Source organism: Eleutherodactylus coqui, chromosome 10 (assembly GCF_035609145.1).
Source record: "Eleutherodactylus coqui strain aEleCoq1 chromosome 10, aEleCoq1.hap1, whole genome shotgun sequence".
In the NCBI taxonomy this organism is placed as follows: Eukaryota; Metazoa; Chordata; class Amphibia; order Anura; family Eleutherodactylidae; genus Eleutherodactylus; species Eleutherodactylus coqui.
Genome location: NC_089846.1, coordinates 92,715,424 through 92,729,527, shown reverse-complemented (window position 1 = coordinate 92,729,527; position 14,104 = coordinate 92,715,424). Strand labels below are relative to the sequence as shown.

At 41.1% G+C, this 14,104-nt stretch overlaps 1 protein-coding gene across 1 annotated transcript in view; it reads left to right on the top strand.

Annotated features, from left to right (window-relative positions):
• Positions 1–14,104, top strand: part of LOC136580683 (connector enhancer of kinase suppressor of ras 2-like) — a 441,969-nt gene that overhangs the window by 245,412 nt on the left and 182,453 nt on the right. The window contains exon 4 of the mRNA XM_066581463.1: positions 3,147–3,234. Within this exon, the coding sequence (XP_066437560.1) occupies positions 3,147–3,234 (88 nt within the window). The remainder of the gene's footprint in view (positions 1–3,146; positions 3,235–14,104) is intronic.

Genomic DNA, 14,104 nt, shown 5'->3' with positions numbered 1-14,104 from the left:
TTGTTGAAATTATGGACTACTAACTGAGAATACGGGTAAATGTGCGCCACTTTGAGGAATCCAGTGTTACCTTTATGTGTGCCTCCACTCTCCAAATATCACTCATTACATTTGTTGCGTGCCATATGCAAATTAGCAGTGGACCGTCCAATCTACACATCAGAAAAATCAGCTGCGAAATCCGGGGAAGAATTTCGAACCTGACCCTTGGATTTCTGCCACAGACTTGCATTCTGAAATGTCGCGGATACACATGGATTTACTTCTGCTGATATGTTCTATCCTTGCGCCGCTTCCTTCTGCGGTTTCTATGCGGAAACTATGGCAAAAATTGCCACAACGACTCTATTTTTTCCGTGAGGCAGATTTCAGGCCCTGCCTTGGTTTTTGGCGCAATATCTGTGCACATTTTACATCACGTGAACTGAGATGTTCAGAAAGCTGCAGAACTTTTCATTACATGGGGCCCAATGAAGGATAGACTGCTAACCACTGGGACTCCAACCTATGGTAAGAATGAGGGGTTCCGGTCCCTATTACAAAAAGCCCTTCAAATGGCGATGAGCTTGATACAATTTCTCTACTGGACAGAAGACATAAGAAGTAGGTAAGAGTGCGATAAAGATCATTGATTGCAGAAGCTTCTGTCCATCACTGGAGCTGCGGCTTGTGGACATCCGGATTCTCATCATCCGCAGATTGACTCTTCTTCCCCTGAAGCCGATGAATTCCATAGACGATTTCCTGAAAGAAGATAATAAAGCGAGCGGCGCACATTTCCTGATCCATACAGTGATGTGAATGGGAGCATGGATGCCAGAGAGGACACATTCATGACATGTTGGCTCAGCCTCAGGCAGTCGGCCTGACCTGGTTCCGTCCGGTCTGATTACAGTCACGATGCCATTAGACAAATGCCCTTCCCACATCATTGCAGAGAGCGCGCTCCAGCGCGGCCGCAGAGTCCCAGAGGTGGCGGCTCAGAAATGTAACATGAAGAATCCTTGTATCAACTTCCCAAACACAAAAGCTGCAGAACACAAAATGTAACATTTGGAAGGAAAGCCGTCACCCAGCTCTCTGCAGTCCTGGGGGTCCGTGCGGGAGATCCACGATGTTATGTGTAGTAGTGCCATATCTCCCAAATGTCCCTGACTTAGCAAGACAGTCCTGGACTTTGGGGCTGTCCCACCGTCCCGGGAGGCAGAAGACATCTTAGAAGGATGACCAAAATGAAAAACCAGCCTATATCAACCCCTTTTGCTCCTCTTGTGGCTCCGGTCCTCCATAACTTCTGTGTAGCACAATCACATGTTGTCTAGCACATGATAACTCTGGCCAATCACTAGCTCCAGCCGTACCAACATAGAGGCCAGGCATTGGCAGCAGCTGTCATGTGATCATCCAGATGGGAGCCGCTGGGGGAGAGAAGGACAGTATAGAATGTTTATTTTGCTGCATAAAAGGAGGCATTATTACTAAAAGGGGCATGTAGGGGCATTAATACGAAGAGGGGCATGAAAGGGCAGTAATAATGAGGGGGGCATAGAGAGGCATTATTACTGAGGGGAGGCATCTAGGGGCATTAATACTTAGGGGGGCATGGAGGGGCATTAATACTGAGGGGGCATGGAGAGGCATTATTACTGAGGGGAGACATCTAGGGGCATTAATACTTAGGGGGGCATGGAGGGGCATTAATACTGAGGGGGCATGGAGAGGCATTGTTACTGAGGGGAGGCATCTAGGTGCATTATTACTGAGGGGGGCATGTAGGGGCATTATTACTGAGGGGGGATATGGAGGGGCATTATTACTGAGTGGAGGCATCTAGGGGCATTATTACGAAGGGGGGCATGAAGGGGCAGTAATAATGAGGGGGACATAGAGAGGCATTATTACTGAGGGGAGGCATCCAGGGGCATTAATACTTAGGGGGGCATGTAAGGGCATTATTACTGAGGGGCGCATGGAGGGGCATTAATACTGAGGGGGGCATGGAGAGGCATTGTTACTGAGGGGAGGCATCTAGGTGCATTATTACTGAGGGGGGCATGTAGGGGCATTATTACTGAGGGGGGATATGGAGGGGCATTATTACTGAGTGGAGGCATGTAGGGGCATTATTACTGAGGGGAGCATGGAGCGGCATTATTACTGAGGGGAGATATCTAGGGGCATTATTACTGAGGGGGGATGTAGGGGCATTATAACTGAGGGGGGCATGGAGGGGCATTATTACTGAGGGGGGATATGGAGGGGCATTATTACTGAGGGAAGGCATGGAGGAGCATTATTACTGAGGGGAGGCATTTAGGGGCAAATATTATTGATGGGAGGCATGTAGGGGCATTATTACTGAGGGGGGCTTGTAGGGGCATTATTACTGAGAAGGCACATAGGGGCATTATTTCTGAGGAGTGGCATGTTTGGGCATTACTGCTGAGGGAAGACATGTAGGGCCATTATTACTAATGGGCAAAAACTGGCACTGTTACTGATGGGGTATACAGGGGCATTATTAGTGATGGAGGGCATGTGGGGCCAGTATTACTGGAGGCATAAGGGATCATCAATAGTGAGGGAGGGTATGTGGAGACATTTTTAGTGAGGGAGGATTACAGGGGCATTATTAGTGAGGGGGTAATGTGGGGACATGAGAGGGAATGGGGGGCATTATTACTGAGCAGGGGACACAAAGGACGTAACATAGCATAAAAGGGGTGCTCTCCTTAAGGAGTGATGTTACCCATCCCAGACTTTGGGAGGACACAGATAAAAGTGAATACAAATGACTGCACAGCATGTGTAATAAAGCCTTTATTTGTATATCAGTTAAGCGACCATCCCGGAAAGCATTCTGTGGTTACGGAGGCGGTTTCTCTAGGTCGCTGCCGCAGCTCGTGCATGCAGGAAAGTTGCACAATTCCAATTGTTGCTATTAACTTCTAGCTATAGAGAAACTCTGAGGTCACGCGCCAGTCATGGTAATGCCAACACCTTTCTGTGACCAAGTGACGTCAAGCAGCTCCGATCTACTTGAGTTAGATGATGATGTGAAGTTGTGTTTAGCTTCCTGTTTCTTACATCTGTAGATATCGCCTACTCGCCGTTACATTAAACGGAATGTGTTTTTTTCCCGCCAGGTCTCCGTTTGTCAGTGTGACGGAATATTCACTGCTGAAAAATAACATTGTTCAACTGTGCCTGGAACTCACCACCATCGTGCAGCAGGTAAGACTGCAAGCTCTTGTGTCCGGCTATGACCTCGCTGCGTTCTGTTGGCGGTTCTTGCAGGACCGCAGCAAAGACATTTTTCATGAGCTTGATTTTCCAACATGGGTCTGCCACAATAATCGGCAGCAGACATCTGAGGCTGAGCTTGGATTTCTGCCGCAGATTTGCTTGCAGATCCAGGTGTGAATTAAGCGCCCTTTGATTGGGCAAATCCACGTCCTTCCGTCCGGCCCTGCTTTCATGGGAATTTCTCATAGAAAAATGATATGTTAATTATTTTTTCACTGTGCGGATTTTTAAAATCTACATGCAGAAAAATCCACGCCAGAATTGTGGAGCAGATTCCCATTGGAATGTAAAAATAACAGCGATTTGAATGTAGATTTTGGCACATAGGTGTTTTTTAGTCCCATAATGAGACAAAACGAAACCATTTATTTGAATGGTTTCATTTTCACTAGCGGAACTCTTGCCTGTACAGTTCAAGATAAGGAAGGACTTATCTTCCGCTGTAGAAAAAAAATTTCATGCGCAACTACGCTCCATAGTGGCGAGCCTAGTTGCGCATAGGCCCATGTGTTTTTGCCCTCAGGCGAATTTCACATGAGCGAGCGCAATATTGATCCGTGAAACTATATTGTGCTCAGAAAATACAATTTCCCTGTGGATATGAGGTGTGTTTGTGTCAAAATTGCCTCGCATTACTTCAGGGAAGTAGTCATCCTCCATCGCGGCTTTCATCTGCTGATGATACCAGTAGCGGAGTGCCCTGGTAGTCACCGCCACTGGTATCAACAGCACTTTTGGGATCCATGCTCCTTCAGTCCCAATTATTATGTCCTATTTCGCTGATTGATGAAGGGGTTCACCCTGAAATGCATATGTTATGCTGACTTTTAATCCATTTTAACACAAGAGAAGTTGGATATTACGTCCTCCCGTCCCACTACCTTTATTGGAGAGTTGCGCTAAGACATCAGTTTTTTTAGTCCCCACTTATCTAGCATGTCCATTTTTGGTGGGTCTTTCTGGTTGGTAGCACCTTCATTATCTATCTGATTTTTGCAACACTGTCAAAGGCATTTGGGTTCTGGATATTGATTTGAGACCATCGGATACAATTGGGTTTGCTCCACCTCTTTACTTTCTCCCTCCATCACAGTCATAGCGAGTCTGTCACTCACCTCCTCAGCCGATCTGTTCCACTCCGGACTCCTGCTGTGCTTGCTTCTCACCTGCGGCGCTGACCGGTTCTTGTCTTTCAAGGATGGGCATTACCACCGCTGAATACTAGTCTGTAACGGCAGTGAAAAGTTGGTCGGATTCAGCCCACAGGACTCATGTTTGACGTGTGTGGCTTAACCCTTTCCAATCCACTGTCTGACCTCTGAAGACATTATGATTTACGGCTGTACAGCTTCGATGTTAGAAGACATCCGTCTGGGTTCTCTTACTGTATATTGTCCGCCTCTCTGCTGTCAGAGCCTATCCAACGTGTCACCTCATGCAGTACTGGCTTTAGCCAGCAGATAGAGCTGTTGTGTAACAGCAGAAAAAGAGTAAGCCCCCTACGAAAACCAAGATACAAATTGGATTGGAAAGGGTTAAGGGTTGGTCACATGTAGCATGTCAATTTATACTGCTGATTTCATCTCTTCAATTGAGGGGGTAAAATCTGCGTCAAAATACTCATGTTACAAGCAGATTTTGGCACAGAGTTTTGTTACTTGCAGCCGTAGATTAAGATTTGACTGAACAGAATAACTAAAGGAACTTTTTGGGATGTTAAAGGAGATGTCCCGCGCCGAAACGGGTTTTTTTTTTTTTAAACCCCCCCCCCGTTCGGCGCGAGACAACCCCGATGCAGGGAGGTAAAGAAAGCTCACCGGAGCGCTTACCTGAATCCCCGCGCTCCGGTGACTTCTCTACTCACCGCTGAAGATGGCCTCTTCCTCCGTGGACCGCAGCTCTTCTGTGCGGTCCACTGCCGATTCCAGCCTCCTGATTGGCTGGAATCGGCACGTGACGGGGCGGAGCTACACGGAGCTACACGGAGCCCCATAGAGAACAGCAGAAGACCCGGACTGCGCAAGCGCGGCTAATTTGGCCATCGGAGGCCAAAAATTAGTCGGCACCATGGAGACGAGGACGCCAGCAACGGAGCAGGTAAGTAAAAAACTTTTTATAACTTCTGTATGGCTCATAATTAATGCACAATGTACATTACAAAGTGCATTATTATGGCCATACAGAAGTGTATAACCCCACTTGCTGCCTCGGGACATCTCCTTTAAGTGCATTCTGCTAAGGAGAAGGAACAACCTTGCCCAATCCCCAACTCTGTTCAGCTCTCATTATGTATCACAGTCTCTAATCAGACGGCTGGGCGGCAGCACTCGGAGCCGGTCAGTGACATCATAGTGACCATGTATAGCAACCTGTAGCTCATCTAGGGAGCTCAGACTATAAAATAGTCAAGAACCTGCAGATAGCGCTCCAGTCTGTTAAATATAGTTGTTGGGGACAAGAGATGTAACTTTATAGCTCCTGGACTACAATGCAAAACCAGGGATCCAGTTACCATCTGCCAGGGGAGCGACCACTGCCACCTCTGCACCCCCTGTAGCTACAGGACACGGATGGCTCTTGTCATGCAGGTGACACGTTTAGATGCATTCATTCAGCTTCTGCTTCTATATGATGCTATATATATTGAAGTTCTAAACTAGCAGTTGTGCATTATGTGGGTGCGTGTTACAGGGGCTTCTAACTATTACCCTTCTATTGGCATAAAATCTAAATCTGAAACATTTTAATACATTGACCTGACCGCTTCTCCGCCATTCCCTCCCCCAATCTCTCAGATGACACTGTAACTAATGACCTGTCACTTCCGTAAAATAAGTCACCAACTCACAAATTGGTTACAGTTTCTGAGCATACTCAGTTTAGAGGATATAATCCTTAATGAGCACACTTTGTTTAGCAGTTACAGTCTGTCTAGTAAGCATACGCAGTTTAGAGGTTACAATCTGTAATGAGCACATTTAGTCTAGTAGTTACAGTTTCTGGTAAGCAAACTTAGTTTAGATGTTACAGTTTGTATTGAGCACACTCAGTTTAGCTGTCACAGTCTCTAAGAACATGCAGTTTAACTGTTACAGTCTCTAATGAGCACATACAGTTTAGCTGTTAAAGTCTCTGTTAGATTAACTGCAGAATTTCAATACCTAGCTGGGTCATAGTCCCTGGTCATGCAGATAATCAGGGTTCCTGTTACCATGTTTGCCCATGGTACTATGTACACAGATTACACTCTGGAAATGATCTACAATGGCCCGCAGGATTCAGGGCCATCTATGCATATAGTGTGCTTGCTTATGTACCCCAAAATGGTGACAATAAAACTACAGTTTGTCATGCAAAAAATAACCCCTCAGAGAGCTCGGCTAATAGAAAAATTTAAAAAAGTTATGGAACTTTAAACGCAGCGATTCCAAAATAAAAATATTTTCCAAAAAGGGGGGTTTATTTGGTAAAAGTTGAAAAACCTTTAAAAAATATATAGAATTTTGGTATTGTAATCGTACCGACCTGCAGAAAAAATGTATCATGTCATGGCAGTAAACAAAAAAAAAACAATGGTAGAATGTGTTTTTTTTCTCCCTGCCCTCCAGAAAAATGAATAAATGCTATGTAATACATTATATGTATCCAAAAAAGTGTAACAATAAAAATTACAGCTCACCACACAAAAAAAAAGCAATGACAAAGAAAACTGCCAAATCCACAAGACGTCCTTAAAACTTTTCCGCAGCAGAATTTAATTTTGCAGTTTTGAAATAAGGTCCCGCAAATTTTAACAGATTTGGAATTGAAGTCTTATAGGAATAACATTGTGCCGCCCGTGTGAAAGGGCCCTTAATAACACATGGCATACCATGACAACATGTAACGTCAGCCACCAGTCAGCTCCACTTGTGTACCACTTTTTGTTGGAAGAGGGAGGGGGGAAAAGATTCCAGTCATTGTTACAGGACTAGTGTAAAGAGTTTAACATTGACTTGCAGGAATGCTGCCTTCCAATAGGTGGCACTGCAGAGGTATTGTTACATCTTCCTTATTTGCATAGTGTTCTGACAGTCTTGGTCAGAGCAACCTCCAACATGCTGCTCGCTATGGTGATGTCATGGACGACACATTCTTACGTAACATTGCCCCAGAAGTGGTTGGGAAGGAGCACAGAATATCACGGATGGAGTTGGAATATAAAAGTTGAAGCACTCGGATGTTATACATATATTTAAGGTCCTTTAATATCTTCCATATGTTATCAGTAAGCTACGGGGAACATCACCAACCATACAAGGGGTTCCTAAGCTTCTCATGGAGGCCTGAAACAAGCATAACCTGTATGGAAATGATTCCTAAAGCCGATCTAGGCTCCTTCACAGCCAACCAGACTATAATTTGGGGACCAATCAGAAGGACCATAAGCTTAACCCTTTGCAATCCAATTTTGGATTCAGGGTTTCCTAGGGGGTTTTCTCTTTCTTCCATTATACAATAGTGCCATTTGCTGGCTAGAGACAGTACTGCGGTATGGGACATGCTGGAGAGGCCCCCGACAACAGAGCGGCCAGTAATATACAGTAATAGTACCCTGCCGGACGTCTTCCGACATCGAAGCTGTACAACCTTCAATCAGAATGTCTTTAGACGTCAGACAGTGGATTGGAAAGGGTTAATGTTATCGGGATGGGATGTGATTTAATAAGGGAATCATAAGAAGAGGTCCTCTACTTGGAAGTAATGAATCTTCTAAGAAAAAGGTACATTTGTTGCACGATGCGCCACTTCTTAGGCATGACTCCAATGCCAAGATATTGTACAAATTCTTAGAAGATCTTTGTGTTTTAGTTTCAGAGGTGTCGCAGAAAGTCTGATGCCAAAGTCTCTGCAATTAATGCTGTATTAAGTGGGAGAAATTCCTGCCGGACCAGAAGGTTTTAATATGAGATTATGGAAAACAGTGGGAAAATGTGGAGGATGCGAAAACTGCATTAACATTGCAAAGATGAAAGTAAAATATTCCAGGGACCCACTCCACTTCTCACAGTGCAGATTATGCAGCTTAATGGATGCTGAAAAGCCCCAGAGCCAGAACTATAATGTAATGCATTAAAATGGTATTTTAGAACGTTCATAGACATACATGTAAAAGCCTCTAAAGAAAACCCAAAATAGAGCAGAGATCAAACTGAGGACCTAAATCCTCCAATAGGTCGCGAACGATATCAACATTTCCATACCTAAAAAGATGAAAAAAAAGAACCAACACCAAACATAGAGGACGGCAAAGGAATTATATTGTGTGATTGAAAGATAATGTCTTACTACACCCCTTGGATGTACCCGATCATCCACTTGTGTCACTCAACTTTTTAAACTTCGGATCCATCAGTATATAGTGTAATACTTATCTCTAAAAATGTAACTAATAGCCATTAAAATTACCCCCTTATTTTGAAAGAATATAACTCCAATAATACTGTCCCTCATGTAAAAGTAAATAACTACTATAATACTGCCTTCTATGTACAACAATATATGTACTATAATACTGCATCCTATGGCCTACTGAGTAAGGAATGCATATAGATGCATCCTCCTCTCACCATGCAGCTAGCTGACTACCAAATGGAGGAGCGAATTACATCTGTGCAGGACACCGATGAGACAGCCACTCACACTGCCTCTTGATATAGAGGGGGTGGCTGCTTGGCGTATACACCCACACATAGTGGATACAAAGTGCCAGACCCATTCTGATAAATGTGGTTCACCATGCAGACCAGCAACCTATTAATGATGCCATAACAGTTTGGCGGGTTGCCCTGCACTTCCATCAGTGAACCATATTTTTACTGCCACCCTGGGCTCCCCATGGAGTCTTAAAGCCATCCTGCATGTGGATGATAGATAATAAATGCAAGGCATTGGTTGGATTTTGGCCAAGATACATGAGCCCACTAACCACTTCACGGTTCCTTGCGTTGTAGTGGGTCCCTACACTAATATAAATGTATCACAGAAAGGGAAATATAAAAAAAAGTAAAATCACAGAAAGCGCCATTACTTACTGAGTAAGGAGTGCATGTACATGCATCCTCCTCTCACCCTACAGATACAAAAATATATCTACTATAATACTGCTCCTATGTACAAGAATATAACTACTATAATACTGCTCCTATGTACAAGAATATAACTACTATAATACTGCTCCTATGTACAAGAATATAACTACTATAATACTGCCCCCTATGTACAAGAATATAACTACTATAATACTGCCCCCTATGTACAAGAATATAACTACTATAATACTGCCCCCTATGTACAAGAATATATCTACTATAATACTGCTCCTATGTACAAGAATATAACTACTATAATACTGGTACCTATATAAAAGATTATAATAACTACTATAATACTGCCCCCTATGTACAAGAATATAGCTACTATAATACTGCCCCTGTGTACAAGAATATGTCTACTATAATGCTGCCCTCCTATGTACAACAGTATAGCTAGTATAATACTGCTCATATGTACAAGAATATAACTACTATAATACTGTCCCCTGTGTACAAGAATATAACTACTATAATACTGTCCCCTGTGTACAAGAATATAACTACTATAATACTGCACCTATGTACAAGAATATAACTACTATAATACTGCCCCCTATGTACAAGAATATAACTACTATAATACTGCCTTCTATGTACAAGAATATAACTACTATAATACTGCCTTCTATGTACAAGAATATAACTACTATAATCCTGCCCCCATGTACAAGAATATATCTACTATAATGCTGCTCCCCTATGTACAAGAATATAACTACTATAATACTGCACCTATGTACAAGAATATAACTACTATAATACTGTCCCCTGTGTACAAGAATATAACTACTATAATACTGCACCAATGTACAAGAATATAACTACTATAATACTGCCCCCTATGTACAAGAATATAACTACTATAATACTGCCTTCTATGTACAAGAATATAACTACTATAATACTGCCTTCTATGTACAAGAATATAACTACTATAATCCTGCCCCCATGTACAAGAATATATCTACTATAATGCTGCTCCCCTATGTACAAGAATATAACTACTATAATACTGCACCTATGTACAAGAATATAACTACTATAATACTGCCCCCTATGTACAAGAATATAAGTACTATAATACTGGCCCCTATGTATAAGAATATAACTACTATAATACTGACCCCTATGTACAAGAATACATCTACTATAATACTGCACCATATATACAAGAATATAACTACTATAATACTGCCCCTATGTAAAAGAATATAACTACTATAATACTGCCCCCTATGTACAAGAATATAACTACTATTATACTAATTCTATGTACAAGAATATAGCTACCATAATACTGCCTCCTATGTACAAGAATATAACTACTATAATACTGCCCCCTATGTACAAGAATATAACTACTATAATACTGTCCCCTGTGTACAAGAATATAACTATAATACTGCCCCCTATGTACAAGAATATAACTACTATAATACTGCCTTCTGTGTACAAGAATATAACTACTATAATACTGCCCCCTATGTACAAGAATATAACTACTATTATACTAATTCTATGTACAAGAATATAGCTACCATAATACTGCCTCCTATGTACAAGAATATAACTACTATAATACTGCCCCCTATGTACAAGAATATAACTACTATAATACTGCCTTCTATGTACAAGAATATAACTACTATAATACTGTCCCCTGTGTACAAGAATATAACTATAATACTGCCCCCTATGTACAAGAATATAACTACTATAATACTGCCTTCTGTGTACAAGAATATAACTACTATAATACTGCCCCCTATGTACAAGAATATAACTACTATAATACTGCCTTCTATGTACAAGAATATAACTACTATAATACTGTCCCCTGTGTACAAGAATATAACTATAATACTGCCCCCTATGTACAAGAATATAAGTACTATAATACTGCCTCCTATGTACAAGAATACAACTACTATTATACTGCCCTGTGTACAAGAATATAACTATAATACTTCCCCCTATGTACAAGAATATAAGTACTATAATACTGCCCCTATGTACAAGAATATAACTACTATAATACCGCCCCCTATGTACAAGAATATAACTAGTATAATACTGCCCCCTATGTACAAGAATATAACTACTATAATAGTGCCCCTATGTAAAAGAATATAACTACTATAATACTGCCCCCTATGTACAAGAATATAACTACTATTATACTGATTAGATGTACAAGAATATAGCTACCATAATACTGCCTCCTATGTACAAGAATATAACAACTATAATACTGCCCCCTATGTACAAGAATATAACTACTATAATACTGTCCCCTATGTACAAGAATATAACTACTATAATACTGCCCTCTATGTACAAGAATATAACTACTATAATACTGCCCCCTATATACAAGAATATAACTAGTATAATACTGCACCTATGTACAAGAATATAGCTACCATTATACTGTCTCCTATGTACAAGAATATAACTACTATAATACTGCCCCCTATGTCCAAGAATATAACTACTATAATACTGCCCCCTATGTACAAGAATATAACTACTATAATACTGCCTTTTATGTACAAGAATATAACTACTATAATACTGCCCCCCTATGTACAAGAATATAACTACTATAATACTGCCCCCTATGTACATGAATATAACTACTATAATACTGCCCCTTATGTACAAGAATTGTGAGGTACTGAGGGGCGTGATAGTGGATGGTCGCTACATCGCCCCTAGGTTCCGCTATTATGCCTAGTAGGGCTGGAGGAAGTGCATGTTCAGCGGTTTGAGACATGAAAAGCCAGGAGTGCAATGTAATCTCCAGCAAGTACTTGCTGGAGGTCTTTTGTTTAAAAGTATCTGGGCCGGGTTTTTTTGAATGGATGTCAGGTTGGTAGTGGGGCCATCCATTCCAATTCCTCCACTCCAGGTTGTGGGTGAGGTCAATCAGCACAGGTGCTGAGGCTGAGCCAGGCTAGGTGTAGATATAAATATCAGTGTGCACTGACACAGGGGGGGAAATGAGATGGCTGCTGGACCCTGGCAGCCTGTGATACCTGCTAGAGCTGAAAACGCTGCTGTGTGGTGCACCTGCTGAGCGTGACCTGTACAGGCAGGGACTGCCTGATATCCGATTGCTGGACTGTTATTTTCTTGCCTAAAGCTAAGGCTGAATTTCTGTTGATTTTTCCTGGACTGAAATAAACGCAGGTCACGCCTGCACTTGGACTTTATCCGCTTGCTTCCGTCTTTGACTGCTGCCAACCTGCACTCTATCGAGCTGTCCTACCACAGAATATACCTACTAGAATACTGCGCCCTATGTACAAGAATATAACTACTATAATACTGCCTCCTATGTGCAAGAATATAACTACTATAATACTGCTCCTATGTACAAGAATAGAACTACTATAATACTGCCTCCTATGTGCAAGAATATAACTACTATAATACTGGCCTATATCTACAAGAATATAACTTCTGTAATACTGCGCCCTATCTACAAGAATATAACTACTATAATACTGCCCCCTATGTACAAGAATATAACTACTATAATACTGCACCCTATGTACAAGAATATAACTACTATAATACTGCACCCTATGTACAAGAATATAACTACTATAATACTGCACCCTATGTACAAGAATATAACTACTATAAAACTGCCCCCTATGTACAGGAATATTACTACTATAATACTGCGCCCTATGTACAAGAATATAACTACTATAAAACTGCCCCCTATGTACAAGAATATAACTACTATAATACTGCCTCCTATGTACAAGAATATAACTACTATAATACTGCCTCCTATGTACAAGAATATAACTACTGTTATACTCCCCTTTATGTATAAGAATATAACTACTATAATACTGCCTCCTATGTACAAGATTATAACTACTATAATACTGCCAGCTATGTACAAGAATATAACTACTATAAAACTGCCTCCTATGTACAAGAATATAACTACTATAATACTGCCTCCTATGTACAAGATTATAACTACTATAATACTGCCCCCTATGCACAAGAATATAACTACTATAATACTGTCCCCTATGCACAAGAATATAACTACTATAATACTGTCCCCTATCTACAAGAATATAACTACTACAATACTGTGCCCTATGTACCAGAATATAACTTCTATAATATTGCCCCCTATGTGCAACAATGTAACTACTATATTACTGCCCCATATGTACAAGAATATAGCTATTATAATACTGCCCCATATGTACAAGAATATAGCTATTATAATACTGCCCCCTATGTACAAGAATATAAATATTATAATACTGCCCCCTATGTACAAGAATATAACTTCTATAATAATGCCCCCTATGTAAAACAATGTAACTACTATATTACTGTCCTTTATATACAAGATTATAAATACTTTAATACTGCCCCCATGTACAAGAATATAACTACTATAATACTTCCCCTTATGTACAAGAATATAACTACTATAATACTGCCTCCTATGTACAAGAATAAAACTACTATAATACTGTCTCCTATGTACAAGAGTAAAACTACTATAATCCTGCCTCCTTTGTACAAGAATATAACTACTATAATACTGGCCTCTATGTATAAGAATATAACTACTATAATACTGTGCACAATGCACAAGAATATAACTACCATAATACTGC